At 41.0% G+C, this 22,459-nt stretch overlaps 1 protein-coding gene across 1 annotated transcript in view; it reads left to right on the forward strand.

Moving 5' to 3' along the window:
• The first annotated feature begins 3,146 nt into the window (after positions 1–3,146).
• CFAP36 (cilia and flagella associated protein 36) overlaps positions 3,147–22,459 on the forward strand; it is a 28,043-nt gene continuing 8,730 nt past the window's right edge. The window contains exons 1-6 of the mRNA XM_090280256.1: positions 3,147–3,469; positions 10,539–10,603; positions 11,230–11,331; positions 14,636–14,750; positions 18,778–18,865; positions 20,519–20,570. Of these exons, the coding sequence (XP_090136382.1) occupies positions 3,355–3,469; positions 10,539–10,603; positions 11,230–11,331; positions 14,636–14,750; positions 18,778–18,865; positions 20,519–20,570 (537 nt within the window). The 5' untranslated portion in view covers positions 3,147–3,354. The remainder of the gene's footprint in view (positions 3,470–10,538; positions 10,604–11,229; positions 11,332–14,635; positions 14,751–18,777; positions 18,866–20,518; positions 20,571–22,459) is intronic.

Here is a 22,459-nt window from a genome sequence, read left to right on the forward strand (position 1 = left end):
TTTCAAGAGGTGACTATGTTTGCACCATGGCAAAACATGAAATAACACTACCTGACTGAATGAAGTGTCCTATAATAATATATATAACACCCACCCACCACCTACCTCATCTTCTTACTCTTACTCCAGTGGATGACATGCATTGACCTACGAGTGTGCGACTGTTCCTTTGAGTTTTGTTTACTTCACGATGAGCATATTGCATATATTATATGAAACCTGTTTAAGCATCCTGGTTATAAGAATCCCAAGTAGTGAATAAAAAAAAAAAAGCCTTAGGTTTTGAGGAGAAAATTGAAATAAAACATGTTTTGAAATAAATGAGAGAATTTACAGGCCTGAGAGAATCCACATTGCTCACATTCAGAAACAAAGGTGAGAAAATAAATGAAAGAAGAGCTTGTGCATCCCATTTATCATCTGCTGTCTAGTAGAAACAGAAAGCACTTTGAAGAGATTAAGATAAAGACCCTAATGCCAAGCAATGCCAAATGCACCTGAATAGCACTTTGGCCTCTAGGCTCATTAGAAACCATACAAGCAACCTCTTTATGAAAAGAGGAAACTCTCAGCACAGAAGTGGGATTTCTATTTTAGGCTGGTTTAGAAAACAGAAAAAGAGAACAATAACCTAGAGTAATCCAACTCTGGTATCACAATATTTTGCCCTAAGGATGAAGATATCTTTTCATTTTTACCTCTTCTTAGTAAGTGAAAAACAACAGCACTTTGCCACACCAATGTTCACCAAATGGTGTTTGGAGCATGGCTATCCACTAAAGAAAATAATTAACGTATTACCTCCCATTTAAAGTAGACATTGAAAATATTAAACTGCTATATGGCAAAAGACATAATGAACTAAAAGATAAATGACAAACATGTCATCTGTAACATGTGACAAAGGGTTAACATTCTTATAATAATTGTAATAAACTCTTATAAATCGGTAAGAAAAAATAAAAAAATGGTCAAAGGATATGAACAGATAACACAGAAAGAAACACAAAGGCTAATCAACATGAACCAGTGCTCAAGTTTAAATTTAAAAATACAAATTAAAAATTTGCATAATTTTTAATTTAAAAATAAGTTCAGGGAAGATTTAAACAGAAGGAGGCAGAGACCGACTGACTCTCTCTTTCTCTTCCTTGAGGATTCTTGGATGATCATGCTGTAGCCACCTGCGCTTCCCAAAGGAATGGGAGAAGGAACTCTGGGTGTGGCCTAGGATTGGTCTGGTCTGGCAGAGGGTGGCAGGGTTATTTTTCTTTGAGTGTTCTAGAGGGGACAGGCTCTGAGGCAGAAGCCTGCCATTCTTCCAAAATTGTGTAGCTTTTGTATCTTATGTTATTTTAGTTTGTGAACTAATCTTATAGAATAAGGTAATTAAAAACTAACAAGGGGATAGATAGGGGAACTCAAGAGTTAAAGATTTTAGTCTTAGTTGGTAGGGTAAAGTGACTAATGCATGAGGAAAGCTGTTATTCCAAAATTGTGTACCTTTTGGTAAAGACTCCTTTCCTTTTTCACCAAACCCCTGCCTCTGGAATTTTGCTTAGAGGGTAGTGGCAGGCAGCAGGACCCCAATTGCGGTTTGGTGACAGTAGTCATACTTACTATTACTGCTAACAATACTAACAATAAAGCAGTGACGCAGTTCTGTTTAGTTTTGTTGCTTTTCATTTCGTGTAAGTAACTTTATATCACACAGAGGTCCCCCCAAAGTAAAATTTGTGTTTATAGGAAAAAAGAAAAAGAAAAGTAAGTCCAGTATTTCTCCCTTTGGAATGCATTTATTCAGAGGAAATGAGATGGGTTAAAAAATACCTGTGCAAGTATGTTCATTACGTAATTGTTTATAAGTTAAAAAAATTGAAGTAATTTCATCTAGCGATTGAGAATTGGTCAAATAAATCAAGGTATAGATTGAATGGTCGTCGTCGTCGGCAGCCGTCCATCTCGAGAGATGATGGTGTAGCTTCTTAAGAGTCTATCTGCACCGCCGAGAATGGCTGTGCAGTCCAACTCGGGAGTGACACGGTATATGTCTCCTCCCGTGTTGAATCGACATCTTGCGATGACGCTGGAGTGTCCTCTCCAGTGAAGCTGAAGCTACAGAACCTGGGCAGGGTGATATGGAGGGTCTGCTGTTGCCCATGCAGCAGACCCCCCCTCTCTTCGCAGCTGAAGGATCCAAGGGAAAGACGGAGTCAATACAGCTTGGCTTCAGGTGCGCCGCAGGAGTTGCCGGTGTTGACTACAACGTCGAACCGCCTTAGGGACTCCGGCTCCGGATTTTCTGTCGGGGTTTACTCCCTTAGCCTTTCCCCTGAAGAGGTATGCCGCAAGGCAGCGGAGGTTTTTTGGAGTCAGAGTTTTCCTTCTCTGATGTGCCCTGACTGGAAGATCGAACCAGTGACACTTAGCTCGCAGGCCGACGCTCAATCCACTGAGCCAAACCAGCCAGGGTGATTGAATGGTAGTTTACAGAATACTATGAAGCTGTAAAGAAAGGAGTTTTATATGAAACGATGACCATATATTAAAAGTTAAAAGTTCCGTAACTGTACATATAATAGAGACATGTTTCATAAATAGGGACATATTTCATAAATATGTCCCTATTTATGAAAATATATAAGGTTGTTTGAGGATATTTTGGGACAACAAGCACTTTGACCATGGACACCCTTTAATAGTTGATTTGATGTTATTTGACCTAATATTTGGTTACGTAAACACTTAAATAAATAATAACTTTGTGTCTTTGAAAAGCTCCTAGTTCAAGTTTTTTTCTATCTATGCAAGAAAGGTTAAAGACCAGCTTGGAGTACAAAAGGCAAAGATTTCAGAGCCCATCAACAAGTCTCACACAGCTATTTTGCTCAGCTTCGTATTTTCAAACGACCCTTTAATTACAAACACTTCTGGGCCAGCAAGTTTGCAAACGGCTGGCTGTTCATGGGGTTCAAAGCCTTTCAAGCCCTTACAGCAGGAGACCCGGTCCCTGCATGACCCTCACCAAGCCGTTTCCAAGCACGCACCTCCGGACCAATGGGCGGAAGACTTTTTCCTGATCCGCGGCTGTTCTTTTCTAGCCAATAGGAAACGTTCTTCAATGTCCCTCTCTAAAATGCGCAGGCTCCAGCGGAGCCAACATCACATCACAACAGCTGCCGGGAGCGCTGCAGTTGCCATAGCGACCATTTTACGTTAACTAGTTGGTAGCTTCCATCCAGGGCGACTGCAGGGCCACTCTTCACCACCTCGCTCTCGGTTCTCTGCGGCGGAAAGGCCTCAGCTGGCTCCGGGGGTCTGGCCCAAGCTTCCGCGGCGCTCCGCGGCAGCGAGATGGCTGCGGAAGAAGAGGACGAGGTAGAATGGGTGGTGGAGAGCATCGCGGGGTTCCTGCGAGGCCCAGACTGGTCCATCCCCATCTTGGATTTTGTGGAGCAGAAATGTGAAGGTAAAAACCCGAACCTGAACTGACCGTCCTTTCTCGCCTCTTTCACACCAGCAGTCGTCAGGGAGGTGGTCGTCCCCACAAACGATCTCCATCTCTCCTGTCTCCATCTCTGTCCGCCAGGTTTAGAGCTGGGTTTGTAGGAGGTTTTGCTGTCACTGCGCCAGTGTTTTCTTTGACAGAACTGAAAACGGGACCGAGACCCCTTCCCTCTGGGCTCAAGCACATTAGATTAGAAAAAACATTAGATTAACCCCATGTTTGGTCTCTCCCCCGATCCTGAATGCTTCTGCTCTGGGCAGGTGCACTGTTTGGATGGGCTTCTTCAACAACTTCCCCAGTGGCTTGCGGAGAGAAGGGTCAGTTTGCCCCTGAGTTCCGTCAGATCCCAACAGGTGGCCGCAGAGAGGGGGCAGGTAAATAATGCAGGCCCAGAACCGGTTACCCCGGTGGTCTGTATTCATTTTATTGAGCTCTGACTCGCGGCTGTACCAAAAATGGGTGGTGGTAGTGCCTCCTAACAAGTGAGGCATACACATAATATTCCCTGTGAGGGAAGGTCACCACCTGGTTCTGACCAGTTCACACTTATAGTTCTGCCTTCTGTCCTTGGAGACAAATGAGGAACCAGAAACCATGTCATAGGAATGAATGTCCAACTGTTCTGTGGTTGTTTAGCTGGGCAAGATTTGGATGGTAGTAATACCCATTAATCATTTGAACTTCTGTCTTCTGTTGGAGGGATTAGATTTGTTTTGTAAGGTTCAGTGGGTAGAGCTAGGATCAGTGGGTACAAGCTTCATAACACAATGCATCCCAGATAAGTTAGCCTTCCTCAGAAGGTATTGACTCTCCTCCAGGCAGTAGCAGGGTTTGAATGTATCTGACTTAGTGGAAATGTTACAGAGGGGGAATTCAACTATCAAATGAGTGGTTATCCTGGATGACCTTTAAGAACCCTTTCGAACTTAAGATTCCATGAATGTGGTAGAGAGGAAGTTTAATTTGACCACTGAATCTTTTCATTTCATTCTCATTGCAATAATCGCAATTCAAACAGTATTTATTACATATTGTTTTTACAAGTAATTTTTAAACAAATAAAAAATAATGTATATTGGTGCTCTTTTTAAGAATTTAAAATGCTATTATGAGACTGATGAAGCATGTGGAATTCTGACCTCCTTTTGAGAAAAAGGAATTTTGTCATCTTTTGATTCTGTTTGCTCCACGAAGACTAAATGCCAAAATGGAAAAAAAAAAATTAAGTATTCTTCTTCCTTTTTTATCTCCAAACATCTAAAGTGGCGGCATCTCAGTAATAATGCAGCCAGTTGTGTAATTTTTTTTTTAAACAGGGAAACAGTAATCCTCACATCTATAAACATGTAATGTAGTAACTTGGTTTCAGAATTAACTGAAAACAGCTGCTGTATTACATGTGTGCCCATTGTTATATAGAGCAGACATCGAGGAAATGAAAGTAACATCCCAGTGACTTTGAAATGACAGTCTTTATACTTCACTGACTTTGGGTTATCAGTGGCTATTCTCCGCCTCAAATATTTTAAACAATAGCTTTGTACAACTTTGTGATATCAGCATTTATTCCAACAAACATTTATTGAATGCCCTTGGGCCAGAAGCTGGGGCTAGAAAAAGGAATAATACAAAATCCTTGTGCTTGAGAAGTTTATAATTTAGTGGGCAAGACAGGTAAATGGAATTTAAATATAAAAGGGCGAGTGTTATAATAAAGGTAAGCACACTATATTATAAGGGTGCTGGGTAAGGTATTTAACCAGCCTAGGAGCTGGGAGTGGGTAGCAGGTCATAAAGAATGCACCACCTACAATGTCTTGAAGAATGGTTGGGACAAGGGGGGCAGTTAAAGGTAAAAAGATCTAGGACTGGCATGAATAAAGGCATTAGGTTTGAAGCACCAAGTGTGTTATATTTGGTGGTATTCCAAGTAATTGTATTGTTATGAGTGCAAAGATTGGGTATTGGAATGGTGGGATAGAGATTTGGGATCCAATTTTGAAGGGTTTTGTCTGGCCTTCTAAGGATTTTGTACTTATTCTCTAGGCAAAGAGCAGTCATTCAAGAGTTTTAAATGAAAAATAACAGAAGGTAGTTTTGCATTTTTGAAAGGTTGGAGGGGGTTTAAAAGTTTATTATTTCCAATTCTTGAATTTGTTGTTTCTCTAGATTGTGAGCTTCTTCAAGAAATACATATCTTTCTAATCCACACAGTTTCATACATATGATCATTCAGCAAACATTTGTTTTAGTTTTATTTATTTTAATTTCAGTATTGATTTATACATAACAAAAATGGCCTAGTCATTTGTAGTAAAATTTCACCAGCAAAGGTCCAGTACTATAAAATAATCTGGAGCCTACTGTAAAAGGAATTAAAGTTTAAGAACTATTACTAATATTCCATTAAAAGTGTATAGAGAAATTGTTGCCTTATATTATTGATTGAAAAATAGCTAATTAGTGGGACTTCTGGCCAAGGTTGGGGCGTAGACAGACACGCTGCCTCTCCCTCCACAACTAAGAAGGAATACAACTACCTCAAAACTAGAGACAACCTGAAGTTCCAGAAAATCAAACTGCATGGAAGTCCAGCAAACAAAGATATAAAGAAGAAACATCCAGACAGGTAGGAGGGGCGGAGCCAGGGAAGATAGGATTTGGTGTGGTGGCGGCAGCAGCGGCAGGCCTGCAGAAAGCACAGTTACACGTTTTAAAAAGTCAGGAGGGACACCTGGGGAGCATTCCTAGCTCCTTACCGGACCTAGCAGCTCATAGTCCCAGCACCGGGGAAAGTCAAGCCTCATTGCTTCTGACTGTGCAGACCAGTGGGGGTTGGGGTGGAGGCAGAAACTTCTGGTCTGAGCAGAGTCTGCTTGTTTAAAGGACCCCCACGGTCCTAGAACATCCGCAGACCCACCCACTCTGGGAACAACGGGCAGGGCAGCAGCTAGAGGGGTGCCAGTCCAATGCGGAAGTGGGAGAAGTGCCTGGAAAAGGGGTGAGTGCCTGGCAGGCGGCATTGGTCCCTCTCAGACCCCTCCCCCCCATACAGCACCACAACGTGGTGAAATAAGTCGCCCTGTACTAATGAATCCCTAAGGCTCCGCCCCTTACAACATAACAGGAGTGACAACCTAACAGATGCAGAATTCAAACCACTGGTGAAAAAGATGCTCACAGGCTTGACAGATATGCTTGAGTACGGCAAAAGCATAAGGGAAGAAGTGAAGGCTATGCTAAGTGAAACGAAGGAAAATCCACACAAAACCAATGGTGAAGGGAAAATAACTGGGGTTCATATCAATGATTTGGAACATGAGGAAGAAAGAAACAGTCAACCAGTGCAGAATGAGGAAGCAAGAATTGAAAAAAATGAGGAAAACTTACCAAATTTTGCAAAGGAGGTGGACATATAGGTCCTGGAAGCACGGAGGGTCCCAGGCGAGCTGGACCCAGAAGGGACCACACTGGGATGCATCATGACTGAGATGCCAAAGGTGAAAGATAAAGACAGGGTCCTGGGGGCAGCAAGAGAGAGGCAGAGAGTTGCCTACAGGTGGGTGTATATAGGACTATCACCCGATTTCACAGGACACTTAGCAGGCAGGAAGGGACTGGCAAGCAGTATTCAGTGTGATGAAAAGCAACCTACAGCCAAGGTTACTCTATCCAGCAAAGCTGTTATTTGGAATGGAAGGGCAGATCAAGGGCTTCCCAGACAAGGTGAAGCTAAAGGAGTTCATCATCACCAAGCCATTATTATATGAAATGTCAAAGGGACTTACTTAAGAAAAAGAAGACCAAATCTATGAACACTAAAATGACAACAAATTCACAACTATCAACAACTGAATCTAAAAAATAAAAACAAAATCCAGCTAAGCAAACCAGAATAGAAATACAGTCATAAGTATGGGGATCATTCGGAGGATTATCAGCTGGGCGGGGGGACGGGGAGAAATGGGGAAATGGTGCAGGGACTAAGAAGCATAATCGGTTGGTACAAAATGGACAGGGGGATATTAAGAATAATATAGGAAAGGGTGAAGCCAAAGAACTTATATGCACGACCCATGGACATGAACTAAGGGGGCTGAGATTGTTGGAGGGAAGGGCGGTACTGGGCAGAGGCTAGCATAAGGGGAAAAAATTGGAACTACTGTAACAACATAATCAATAAAATATACTTAAAAAAACAGCTAATTAGTGTTTGTCATATATGAAGTAGCTACCACAGTGCAGACTGCGACACGGACCATGCCCTCGTGGTAAGCAAGGTGCGCATAATGCCGAAGAGGTTGCACCACTCCAAGATGAAGGGTCGCCCATGCATCAACACCAGTTGTGCCAGCAACCCAGTTAAGACCCAGCAATTCATCAACAAGATGGAAGATGCACTCGGCGAGGGAGTGGCGGCAGATGACCTTATCGAATCCAATTGGCCACGTCTCCGCGACGCCATATACAACTCCGCCATTATTGCTTACGGGAAGAAAGAGCGGAAGAACGCTGACTGGTACGAGGCTCACTGGGAAGAAATGGAACCCGTGATCGAGGCTAAGAGGAAGGCCCTACTGGCTTACAAGGCCACGCCCACTCCCAGTACACTTCAAGCTCTACGGGCTGCCAGGAACAAAGTCCAGAAGACCGCCTGCCACTGTGCCAACACCTATTGGCTAAACCTGTGCAGAAGCATTCAGGAAGCCGCCGATATAGGCAACGCACGAGGAATGTATGAGGGTATCAAGAAGGCAACAGGCCCAATCCCCTCCAAGATCGCCCCCCTTAAGTCCAAGACAGGTGAGGTCATCACTGACCAGGAACAGCAAATGCGGCGGTGGACCGAGCACTACCTCGAGCTGTATGCAACGAAGAACACCGTAACAGACACTGCTCTTAACGCCATCCCAGACCTACCAGTCATGGAGGAGCTAGACACCCCACCTACTGCGGCAGAGCTCAGCAAAGCCATCGACCGCCTCGCTTGCGGGAAAGCACCAGGAAGCGACGGAATCCCTCCAGAAATCCTAAAGAGCGGGAAACCAGTCCTGCTACAGCCGCTCCACCATCTACTCTGTCGCTGCTGGAAGGAGGGTTACATCCCCCAGGATATGAGAGATGCCAACATTATCACCATGTACAAGAACAAAGGAGACCGCAGCGACTGCAACAACTACCGGGGCATCTCTCTCCTCAGCGTCGTCGGCAAAGTATTCGCCCGGGTCGCTCTTGCCCGCCTGCAGACCCTTGCTTCCTGCGTCCACCCAGAGTCCCAGTGTGGCTTCAGAGCTGGTCGTTCAACAGTGGACATGATCTTCTCCCTACGCCAGCTGCAGGAGAAGTGTCACGAGCAGCATAAACCACTCTACCTCGCCTTTATCGACCTTACGAAGGCGTTTGATCTGGTCAGTCGAAGCGGTCTCTTCAGCTTGCTACGGAAGATTGGCTGTCCACCACATCTGCTTGCTGTGGTCATGTCCTTTCACGACAACATGCACAGCACGGTGTCCTACAACGGCGCAAGCTCTGAGGCCTTCCCAGTCAGCAGCGGAGTAAAGCAGGGCTGCGTCCTCGCGCCTATGCTGTTCGGAATCTTCTTCTCCATGCTCCTCCAATACGCCTTTAAGGACTGCAGCGAGGGTGTCTTCATTCACACCAGATCCGATGGCAAGCTCTACAACCTGGCCCGTCTACGAGCCAAGAACAAAGTCAAAGAGGTGCTCATCCGTGAGATGCTCTTCGCCGACGACGCAGCTTTGACATCACACTCCGAAGAGGGACTCCAGCAGCTAGTCACTTGCCTTTCTCACGCATGCAAGGAGTTCGGACTAGCCATCAGCCTGACGAAGACGAATGTTATGGCTCAAGGCACGGGGACTCCCCCATGCATCACCATCGACGGATACACCCTGGAGGTTGTCAACGACTTCACTTACCTCGGGTCCACCATCTCGAGCTCTCTGTCAGTCGACTTGGAGGTCAACCGGAGAATCGCCAGGGCAGCCACAGTTATGGCCAGACTGAACCGGCGAGCGTGGAACAATTCCAGCCTCACTGAGAAAACCAGACTGTGCATCTACCAAGCCTGCGTACTCAGCACTCTCCTCTATGGCAGCGAGACGTGGACCACCTACGCAAGGCACGAAAGGAAACTCAACAGCTTCCACATGAGGTGCCTGCGACGCGTCCTGCATGTCGCCTGGCAGGATAAGGTCCCCAACACCGAGGTGCTGAAGCGAGCCAATATGAGCAGTTTGCATGCAGTTCTTAGCGAGAGACGCCTCAGGTGGCTCGGCCATGTCAAAAGAATGGATGCAGGCCGTATCCCCAAAGACCTCCTCTACGGCGAGCTAGCAGAAGGCAAGAGGATGACAGGGCGCCCAAAACTGCGGTTCAAAGACATCTGCAAAAAGGACATGACACAATGCTCCATCAATCTCAACACATGGGAAGTTCAAGCAGACGACCGCCTAGCCTGGAGGCTCGCGGTCAGGCAAGGTACGTCACGTGCAGAGGCTGCGCGCAACGAGGAGGCGGTCCAGAAAAGATGGAGGCGGAAGCAGCGTCAACAGCAGCAACAACAGCCATCTGCCTTCTCCTGTAACAAGTGTGGCAGGGATTGTCACTCCCAAGTCGGACTGCACAGCCATTCTCGGCGGTGCAGATAGACTCTCAAGCTACGCCATCGTCTCTCGAGACGGACGGCTGCCGACGACGACGATATGAAGTAGATTTTAAGTAGGAAAAAATAACTTATTTATAATTAATACTAAACACACAAACACACACAGCACATGGGTGGGCAAATTAGGTTTACAGTTGTTCATATGGAAAATAATACAAGGATAAACTGTTTCATGTACTCAAACTGTAAACCTACTTTTTGTCCACCCCTGTATAGGATGTATGTATAAGTATCAGTATATACTTGTAAGTATACATACAAGTATCTTTGTAAGATATAAGTAGACTTTTATATAGCATTAATGAAATGATTTTTTATACAATATTTTTATCTTAAATTTAGTTTTTGATGATGAAGAAGAAAGCAAATTGACCTATACAGAGATTCATCAGGAATACAAAGAATTAGTGAGTATTTTTTTCACTAATTTTTTAAGGTACTTAGAGTAATAGTAATTTTAACTCTTCTAAATTACAAAATGGATTTGCCCATTAAAATTCTTTAATTAAAAAAATTCAGTCTACCCTGACAGTACTGCCAGTTGCGTTAGGCTCCCACAGTTCTCTCAGCATCTCGTCTTTATAACTTCTTATCTCTTCTACCCTAGAATCTAAGGAATGGATTTAGGACAACTATGTTAAGGGATCTTGCAACTAATCTTTAAATTTTATTCTTCTTCTGCTGATGCATCCAGGGAAGTGTTAATTATTAATTTAGTTAAGGTTGTCTTGTGATTTAAAAAAAATCACTCTGGGTAGCAGAAGAGTTGTACCTCATCAAATTTTGTAATCCTGACTTCAGTTATGTCTAGTAAAAGAAATAAAATTTCATTTGATCCTCTGCAAAAATGTTACCTTTTTGTTGTTTGCTTTTTAAATGAAAGACATTATCACTGCCATATAATATAATTTTATAAAGATTAATAATTGCAAAAAAGTGTTTGATTATACTTTTCTAAAGTCATACTTAACATGAAAACTGTCATTTTCAATTTTTCTATATAAATTATAAAAGTTAAACTTTCTCTTTTTAGGTTGAAAAGCTGTTAGAAAGTTACCTTAAAGAAATTGGAATTAATGAAGATCAATTTCAAGAAGCATGCACTTCTCCTCTTGCAAAGACCCGTACATCACAGGTTTTTGCTTTCATATTATTCCATAACATATATTGATAGTTTTGACAAAAATGTCCAGGGTTTCACTTAAATTTGCTATGTTTGATTGTCAAAGTATAATATTCTTGATATTGTAGTAATTCATCACATATGAGTTCTTTTTTAAAACTGCCTTGAGAAATGATATTTTGAGGCGTTAATGAACTGATGCAATTAAAAAGAACTTTTTGAACTCAGAACTATAATAGATCATATGGTTTTTCCAAACTACTGTTTTATTTATATAGATCTCTGACAGTTTTGTAGTTGTCCCTTTTTAAATCTTAGCATATCCATAGTACACAGTTCCTGGGGCTTCCTTCTCTTGGAGCTACTTTTATTATCTTATTAATTTTGCAGTGCTGGGCTGAAGTAAGTATCACATGTATTTATAATTAATATTTACTGAAGGCTTATGTTAGTTGCTTGTTTTAGGCACCTGATGTGTTAACTCATTTAATATTCCTGACACTCCTTAAGAAATTGGTACTATTTCACTTCCACTTAGAAATGAGAAAACTAATGCACAAATACATTAAGCAACTGGTGCAAAGTCTATAGCTAAGTAAGTAGTAGAACCAGGATACCACCAGCCCAGCCCCTTGCTCAGAGGCTGAGGCTAGGGCTATGTTACTATTACCAAATAGCCTTCTTCTCAAAGAATTGCTTTAGCTTTCCAGCATCTAACAAATAAACTATAATTCCTTAGTGAGATGATAATGAAGATTGTCTATGATGTGACCAGAAATTACATTTTTAGCTTTCTTCTCCTGCTATAGTTTTCCAATGCATTATGTACTACAGTCATTCCAGGCCACTTGATCTTAATAAGCATTCAAGCACCGGGCTTTGCTGATGCTATTCCTTTACTCTGGAATGTTTAACCCCTACCTCCCCACCCCACCATCCTTTCCTTGCCCTGAAAAATCCTTCTCAGCATCAGGGCCTGGCTTAAATGTTACTTCTTAAGGCAGCTTTCCTGATCCCTCTAGTCTCATTCTGCCTCAGTGGGCACTTATATTTTTGGTACCCTGTCTTGATTTATAGTTTCCTACAAGTCTGTTTGCCTTACTCAAATGTAAGTCCTTTGAGCTGTTTTAGTATCTTTGCATTTCCAGCGTCTAGCACAGAGATGTGACCTTAGTTCTTAGTAGGTAATTGTTAATTATTGTTAGTTTAAATTATCTTTTTATTGTGGCTCTTCTAAGAGCTTGCTCTGACTACTGTTTAATTCAGCACTTCCTGCTCTTTTGCACAACTTTTGCTCATTGATACCTCTAATTCTAGAGATAAAAAATCTTTAATATAACATGACATTTAAAGAAATATTAAGTGTTATTGGTATACCCACACTAATATAAATAAATATGATTTTATTAGCTAATAATTATATAAAATAAAAGTTGTTTTACAGTTCACCAATAGCTTTCATTCAATATGCACCATAGTTTTAGTTTAAGATATTTGCATTAGTTTTAATTTTTCTTGTTTTTTAGGAAAATTTTCTGCTTTGGTTAACATTTGTCAGCCTCTTAAGCCACTGTGAATGAGTCTGAATTACTTTGTGCATAAAGATGTTAACAGTAGTGTTAGACACAGCCATCTTCTGTTTTTTATTCAGGATAACTTTAAATTATTTGTGAGTGAAGATGTCCAGAATTTTAAAATTTTCTTTTCAGATGAAGAGTAACACATCTTTCTCTTTTGTTCTATTATACAACACTGTTTGATTTATTTGGAGTTGATTGGTACAAGGAGACAAGCCTTTTGACACAGACAGACCTGGATTTGAATCATAGATCTTTCATTTATTAGCCGTAAGACTGGGGAAAAAAGTTGTTTTACAGTTTTTCCTTATTATCCATTTTGAGTTTAAGTTTCCATGTCCATAAAACAGAGGTAGTATCTGCTTTGAAAGGTGTTTGTGAAATTTAAGAGGTAATGTGCATAAAGCATTTAGCACAATACCTGACACATATGAGGTAGTCTATAAATGGAAGTACCTCTCTTAATTATCTGTAGCTATTTTGGTGGTTGATTAGCACTATGCTAATCAGACCAGGGTCATGAGTTCAATCCCCATGTGGACTAGTTAGCTATATTCTCTTTTGGAGCAAACTCAGCACCAGATACTGAACAGTAATATGATTGAATCAGCCAAGGCCATCACCGTTACCAGAAAAACAGTTTAAAGAATGTTGTATATTGCTTTGCAGCAATCATATCATCTTTATACATAAGATCAAAATGCTAATTCCATTATGCCTGTATGGTGTGCCTAAGAATGAATTCACGAAACCAGTTGCTTGCCCTAGATAATTTAGAGGTAATTTTTATTTTGTTTTGTATCACAGAGGCTGCAGTATTATTTTAATACTGAGCTCTGGGCCACAATTTTCAGTCAAACACAGGGGAAGCCTATTTGCCATCACCGCCCTGGGCCTTTTGAACAGTATATGTGAATTTAAGGGAAAATAAACCTTTTTTCCTGCAGTTGACTTCTTATATATGCCATGGAGAGCTGTGTTTGCACTTTATTTTGCTATACTGCGAGAGTGTAGGGTGTGAGCTGATTGCTGCAGGACGGGCTCCTTCCTCCTTTGCTTAGAGCTCTTTGATGGTGCTTTTGTTGAGGTGTCTCTGACATTATTGCTGCCACCTACCTGGTGAACAATAATCACTGCCTTTGCGTGATTTTGTGTGATCAGCTTTTCCATTAATATCCTGTAAAGCTAGAAGTAAAATTTTAGTAAGATGAATAAGATCTGAGTGTTTTGTGTTTTCAAAATTATTCTACTTCTTATTAGTTAACTTGGGAATTGGTTTGCTCTGTGATATAGCAGTAGTTCTGTGTAGTAAAGGAAGTATTAATCTGGGTATTCTAGGGTAGATAGCTTTATTTTTTCTAATTTATTACACTTCAGTTTAATCCAGAAAATGATTTTACATCATAATTTCTAATTCTACCTCTTCCGTGAAACTTTCTACCTACAGAAAAAATACACTTGCATTCTTACATTACTAATAGTTCATTACATTTATTTTCCAGACTATTATTTTTTGGCATTTACTTTTATTTAATTGGGTACTTTTATTAAGTAAGGGATAATTTTGTAGTTACTGATTTATCATTAAGCAGTAAATTTCAAGTGACAGAATATAAGCCAAATAGATCTATTTAAGCTGGAAAAAAAATTCAATGTTGATGAAAATGCATTATCTTTGAAGTGCAATAAAATGAGGTGTGCATGAAGTCTTCATTTAACTTACAGATTTCTTTCCACAGGCCATTTTGCAACCTGTGTTGGCTGCAGAAGATTTTACTATCTTTAAAGAAATGATGGTCCAGAAAAACATTGAAATGCAGCTGCAAGCCATTCGAATAATTCAAGAGAGAAATGGTAAAATGTCGAATTTAGAAATCTAAGTACTAAATGCTTTTTGCAGTTTCACTGTTCTGATTTTAACATGGTCTTCAGTGTAGCTGACTTATATAAATTTATATCAAGTTTGAAAGTCTTTGGCTGACTTAAGAGATTCAACAGTGTAAAGTTCCTGATAAGTGCGTGTTTGACATCTTGAAAGCAGACTGGAATTTGACTTAAAGATGATTTAGGTTTCAGAGAGCTTGATTTTTCTGCCCAGCCATTGTGTTTATGAAATTCAGTATTTTTGAGTGGTCACAGGTGTAGTTACTATTGAGAGAATGTGACTACTCTTTCAGTTTATCATTGTTAGGTCCTTTGTTGCAGGTAATGGGGAGTTAAGATTGCACCACCATCAGGTGGGAAAGAAAACAACTCAGAGCCATGGTAACCCCCAAGCTGTGACTAATTTGTTTCTCTAGCTCTTCCTACCCGTTCCCTTTCCCTTCTTGTGTACTTGAACTACATTTGACATTTTGACTGAAAACATTTGGGTCTGTAACCATACTTGTTATTGTACTATCTCCTTTTCAACCCAGATTCTTATCTCTGTTTCAGATTTCTGGATCTGATAACTTGATCTTAACTTATGTGCTCCTTTGCTCAATAGATTACCACTGATACTCTTTACCATGAATATGTACTCTTTAATGGTTTGGCAGCAGGACCTTTTCTTGATTGTTTCTCAAAAATAAGAGGGCTATAGTTCAGTTATACTGTTTGCTTTTAAGGGTCTGGAACATGCAACAACAGGGCTTCCATTGTTGCAGGGGAAACACTAGCACATTGCAGGGCGCTGCTTGTGGATTCTGCTCTCATATGTCTGATGTGAGTAGGGATTCAATCCCTTAGAACAAACCACCACCATAACTATCCCCTCAAATCCTAAGATGTTTTTCACATGGTTAAGAGAGCTGTTGTCTGTGGCCAGGAGATATTACCACCCTTAACCCTGAATGATGCATTACACTGTGCTGTTGCTTTGGTGTAAATAAGTTTGGAAAACAGTCTCTCTTTGTCTTTCAACCATAGTTTGCTTCATAAAATCTTTTTCTCTGAATTTTCCTCAAACTATACTTTATTCTCACCTACGGGATAGAGAATTTGAATAATTATTTTGTTAGTTAAAATTGTTTTTTTTTTGGAGGAGGGGTCATTTTTGGTAAGAGACATAGTGAACTTGATATTAGCAGAAAACATAAATGAAAGTGGCTTAAACAGTGAGAAATTAGGACTCATGGACAACAGTGTGGTGAATGCTGTGGGGAGGGGCATATGGGGGACTAAACAGTAATGGAAAAAAAATACAATAAATATTAAAAAACAACAATATAGAAACCAGAGAGCAGCACTGAGCTTGAGCAAGAGCTGATCTGAGTGCAGTACAGGAAGACCTCCAGAGTGTTATATTCCAGAGCCAGAAAGCCTCCAGCTCCCAAATGTCCTCATCACTGATGTCTGAAATCCCAGAAAAAAGCTGGGGGTGGGGGTGGGGAATGGTTGCAGCTAAATCGTTTTTTTCTGTTAAAAATGCAGATGTACTCAGGGCATGGGAAAGGGGGTGGGTCTGTGGCGTTCTCAACCTCCATTTAGGGCCGCTTCTTAGAGGCTCCGCTTCCTCTGAGCACTCTCGCACTCCGGTCCACCAGGCACTGCTGCATAAACCATTTGAGTAACCTTCTTAACTTTCAGGTGACGTCACACCGCAGCTCCAGAGCCTTCAGCAGTACTCCGTTGCTTACAGGAGAAAAGTCAAATGCTTAGAGTGCGTTTTCAGTTCTCTTTAGTCTTGCCTTAGCCTCCCACATGTACCTCAAATACATGCCTTTTAAACTCTGTACTTTGGTCAAACCTCAGAGCAAACACAGATTATAAGGAAAATGCACTGGACTTGAAGCGAGAGAGCTGGGTTCCAGTTACATTAACTTTCCGGGTGACCTTATATAAGTCATTTATTCAGCCAGAATGTTTGGAATGTTTAGAACACTTGGAAACTGTATTAAAATCAATTTGTTACTAAATTAAAGTATAATTTTTATAGTCTAAAAAAAAGATAGAAACAATAAGAAATGATCATTTCACAGAACAAAAAGTCCAGAGGAGAGGAGGGAAGGAAGAAAGGTCCAGGGCTGGTTAATTTAGTGGCTCGGTGCTGTTGTCAAGGACGTTGAGACTTTCCATCTTTATGCTCTCCCATTCTCAGGATTTCTCAGGATCACACTTGGCTGCATCTCATGCAGACTCCACAATATCTCAGGAGAAGAGATGTTTCTTCTTTTTGTTAGCAAGACAGCACTTTTCGTGGAAGTGCCCCAGGAGTTTTCCCCTCAGGTCCTGTCGATCAGGATTGGGGTCACAGCCCTTTATTAAACCCTCCAGCAGGGGAAGGAAGACAGCTGTGATTGGCTTAAGCCAATAATGAGTTGCCCCCAGGAGCTGGGGAGGTCAGAGCCCCACCTGGAAGGAGTTGGCTGCCTGGGAACTGCACACACCTGACTTATATTAGCAAGGGAGGGAATGATGTGGAGTAAAGCTGCTGCAGACCCTAGGGTGGGACAGTTTGCTTACATTTACACATGAACTAATACTTGGTTTCTGCCACAAAATTTTTAATGCATGTATTTAAAAATGTTGCTTAGATCCAGGGCTGAGGACCTTAGAGCAATGTTGACTGCACTGAGAACTGCAGAGCATTTGAAAACTCTTTGTTGGGGAGAAAAATTCAAAAGTGCTCTGGATTTATTGTACCTTATCAAAGAAATGGAGGGAAATGCAAATCAGAGCATTGTTTTGATGATTTTGAAGAATTGCATACTGTTACATTCTTCTTTTCATTTTCCATATACGGGTTATTAGGAGAATACTAATTGTATATAATTTGACTTAGCAAAAATGCATTTAAGATTAATGCATTGGATAGATGTCAGTTTTCTGGTTTTGATTTTATATTATGATTTTGCAAGATGTTACCACTGGGAGAAACTGGGTAAAGAGTACATAGCATCACTCTGTGTTATTTCTTGCAACTGTGTGTGAAACTGTAACCTCAAAATAAAAAGTTTAATTAAAAATGTACTTAAACATCAATGGGATTGGAATAATAAAACTATTTTAATTTAGAGCAGATCTAAAATCCCAAAGTCATATGTAGATAAAGAAATAGAAGGTAAAAATTTGAGACATGTTGCTAATGTCATGAGAATATAAATATAGATATGAACAGAACACTTATTACTAGTCTGTGTGCTTATCAGGAAGATATAGGTAATAAACCAATACTGAAAATTGTTTGCCATGAATTATTATTTGCCTTGAGCTGAAGTTGGCACTGCCCTGGTTTATAGTTATTAGCCCAATATCTGCATAGGAGCTTCAAGGGCAGAGATTGTTTTATTCATCTTTATATCCCCACTAAGTGACCAGCACCAGGCTTTTTTGCATGAAGCAAGCAGGGCTTCTTTCAGTAGCATTTATTGTAGTATGAATGAAGGATATTAACATGCTATTTCAATAAACAAAGTATTTTATATTTTATTTTGTAAACTGTTCCTGTTTGAGGGATATTTTTGAGAGCATAGTTTCATCAGTAAGAGTTTATTGAATTAAGTGGTGTATCCTCTGGTGGTTATGATTATGGAAAATAATAGCTTATATTATTTTTACTACCATATATAATTGTTATTTTAATGGGCAGTACAAATAAGAGACATTACGAGGTAAAATTGTAGGGTTTTTTGGGGGGAGGGCTGATTCCCTAAAACAAGAAAAAGTCAGAAAGACCATAGTTAAAAAGATAATAGCTTAGAATGTTTTTTTTTTTTTTTTTTTTTTTTTATTTTATTATTATTTTTTTTTATTTTGGTTTTTCAATTACAGTTGTAGAATGTTTTTAAAGTGACATAATTACTAAATTATTTTGTACTTCTTGATGAACTAGGATGGTGAGAAATAAACGTTTTCAGTTGAGTTGATTTTCTTCTATGTGGTCTTTGGTTTTGAACAGGTGTATTACCTGACTGCTTAACCGATGGTTCTGATGTGGTCAGTGATCTTGAACAGGAAGAGATGAAAATCCTGAGGGAAGTTCTTAGGTATCCATCTTTATTTTTTGAATGAATCATTAGAATTTTGTAATATGACCCATATCTGTGCTTTTTACCCCCAAAATACTATGAACTAGTAAAAGATCTAATTTCTTTACTGAAGACCATGAAAGTGATTATTTTATTTGTTTATAACTATGTATATGTTACATTTTTTAACGGACAGAAACAATTATTTTCAGATGACTCAGATCAGTGTAAACGGGAGTGTCTTCTTCCACTCTCATCGTGAGAATAGGAAGTTAAATTGGAACAAGATGCAGTAGATTCATACCTGGAAAGGGGTGTAGTGGCCTGAGCTGGCCAAGAAACTCTATGGCTTCTGGATCTCAGTATTAGAGGAGCTGGGCATCCAGACTCCACAGACCAAATAGCTGAGTGGGTGGCAGGTAACCTGCAAGGAAGAGGACATTGGGAAGTACCTGTCCCAGATTACTGTCTTTCCCATCTCTTCCTTGCCCCAGTTACATGACTCTCAGCCAAGTGCCTGGCATGGAGTGTGCAGCCACTAAAGGAGCATTTATTTTCTTCTTGGGCCTGTTGTCCCCGATCCCTATGGGAGCTTTGGAAGGGAGGGGCAAGTGCAGCACCTAATTTTTAAATCTCCTGTGAGAATGTATAGGTTTAGGACAAAGGATACCTGCGGCCACTGTGTCACCTGTAGAATGGGGCCTTGGCCTTTGGGGGCCCTTCCTCTCTAGCTGTGACCACAGATTTATAGCATCCTGTTGTCCCCCTGCCTACTCACCTTGTCCCCAACTCCAAAGCAGAATGGAGGATAGGCTGGTTGGTGGTAAGGAGCTCTAGGACTCACTGCTTAATTTCAGGGGATTTGAGTGGTTGTTAGGGGGAGGCAAGTGTGCAGGTGACCCTAGATTTTCCTGCCTGGTCCTACCTTCCATGGCAGGGCACACGGGAGCCCGACACAACATGGAATGCTTTGAGTTTGCAATTTTGAAGAGGTAGGATATTTGGGTATAGGGTTAGAAGGGTGGTAAAGTTTTGACATACTGTTTGCTTCTGTTGGTTGATTGGTGGTCTGAAAACTGATCAACATTGTGCTTTTAGATATTATTTTCTAAGGGCTTTTGAGGGGTGTGGCTACTGTAGTAGAGCTCAGTTATGAACACGTAGGAGAATTGACCTGTTTATTTCCCTAGATCAGACTGCCTCAGTGAAGCAGTTTATAAATGCTGATAGGGCTTTGGCATACTGGCATTAGGAAAGCTTTGTGATAGTGCAGGTGCCACTGGAAAAACTAGAAAGAAGGGAGAAGTGGGTCTTCTCAGGAGGGCTGTACGGAAAGGGAGAGGTCAAAGTCTACTAATGGGATTTGCTATTTAAAATTGGGTTTAGAGTTTCAAACCTGCATATCTTTGTTTAGTGAGAGATCATTCACATTTCCAGAAGAAATGAGTATGGCTGTATTTTATACTTCTAACTAGATTATACTGTATATGCCTGTGTGTGTCTTTCTCAGTTGATTGTAAGCTGCTTTAAGCAAAGCCTGATTGTTTTCATCTTTGTTTCCAAAATTTCTTGCACATATTGTAAGCTTAGGTTAGGACATTACTTACTGAATATTTTTTCTTTGACCAAAAAAGGAACACTTACTTTTCTACCTTATTTTATATATTTCAGAAAATCGAAAGAGGAATATGACCAGGAAGAAGAAAGAAAGAGAAAAAAGCAGGTGCCTACAGAACATGTTACTATAACAGAAATATTTCATTGTTGTTATATCTAGTTTTTGTCGTAAAGATTTAAGCTTATGTGGAACTATGTATACAATTTCTCAGAGTATTCATATTATCTTAGCAATTCTAAGCATTTACATTTATCTTTATAGTTTTATTCATCCAGCAACCTACCTTTAAATTTCCAATAAAGATTGAGATTATTAACTCCAAAAAACTGTAACACCATTTATATTTTGGGGGTTCCTTTTAAAAATTCCCCTTAATTTTATGAATAAAAGACGATTAAGAAAAAATATATTTTTAAAGTATATTTAATTGATTATGTTGTTAACAGTAGTTCCAATTTTTTTCCCCTTTGTTCCCCTCTGCCCAGTACCCTCCTTCCCTCCAGCAATCCCACCTCCCCTTAGGTCATGTCCATGGGTCTTGCATATAAGTTCTTTGACTTCACCCTTTCCTATACTATTCTTAACATCCCCCTGTCTATTTTGTACCATCTGATTTTGCTTCTTTGTCCCTGCACCATTTCCCCATTTCTCCCCGTCCTCCCTCCCAGCTGATAACCTTCCAAATGATCCCCATACCTATGATTCTGTTCCTATTCTGGTTGCTTAGCTGGATTTTGTTTTTATTTTTTAGATTCAGTTGTTGATAGTTGTGAGTTTGTTGTCATTTTGGTGTTCATAGTTTTGGTCTTCTTTTTCTTAAGTAAGTCCCTTTGACATTTCATATAATAATGGCTTGGTGATGATGAACTCCTTAGCTTCACGTTGTCTGGAAAGCACTTGATCTGCCCTTTCATTCTAAATGATAGCTTTGCTGGATAGAGTAGTCCTGGTTGCAGGTTGTCTTTCATCACATTGAATACTGCTTGCCAGTCCCTTCCTGCCTTCAAAGTGTCCTCTGAGAAATCAGCTGATAGTTCTATAGTCACCCCCCTGTAGTCAACTCTCCGCCTCTCTCTTGCTGCCCCCAGGACTCTCTCTTTATCTTTCACCTTTGGCATCTCGGTCATGATATGTCCTGGTGTGGTCCCCTCTGGGTCCAGCTCGCCTGGGACCCTCTGTGCTTCCCAGACCTGTATTTCCATCACCTTCGCAAAATTTGGGAAGTTTTCCTCATTTTTTTCAATTCTTGCTTCCTCATTCTGCACTGGTTGACTGTTTTTTTCTTCCTTATGTTCCAAATCATTGATTTGAACCCTGGTTTCCTTCCCTTCACCGTTGGCTTTTTGTGGATTTTCCTTTGTTTCACTTAGCATAGCCTTCACTTCTTCTCTTATGTGTTTGCCGTACTCAAGCATATCTGTTGAGCCTGTGAGCATCTTTATCACCAGTGCTTTGAATTCTGCATCTGTTAGGTTGTCTGTCTCCTCATCTGTTAGGTTGGCTATCTCCTGGTCGCTTAGTTCTCCCACTGGAACCTTGATCTGTTCCCCCTTTTGGGCCATACTTCTCTGTCTCTTCATTCTGACAGGCTCCTGTGTTTGTTTGTCTCTGCGGCCCAAGTAGAGCTGTTGCTCCTGTTACATTGTAAGGGGTGGAGCCTTAGGGATTCATCAGTACAGGGCGACCTGTTTCACCATGTTGTGGCACTGTATGTGGGGGAGGGGTCCGAGAGGGACCAATGCCGCCTGCCCAGTACTTGCCCCTTTTCCAGGCACCTTTCCCTCTTCTGCACTGGACTGGTGCTCCTCTGGCTGCTGCCCTGGCCATCGTTCCCAGAGTGGGTGGGTCTGCATGCGTTCTAGGACCGTGGGAGCCCTTAGCCCTATAAACAAGCGGACTCTGCTGAGACTAGCAGTTTTTGCCTCCACCCCAACCCCCACGGGTCTGCACAGTCATAAGCAATGAGGCTTGACTTTCCCAGGTGCTGGGACAGT

Source organism: Furipterus horrens, unplaced genomic scaffold (assembly GCF_987537825.1).
Source record: "Furipterus horrens unplaced genomic scaffold, mFurHor1.1.pri manual_scaffold_6, whole genome shotgun sequence".
In the NCBI taxonomy this organism is placed as follows: Eukaryota; Metazoa; Chordata; class Mammalia; order Chiroptera; family Furipteridae; genus Furipterus; species Furipterus horrens.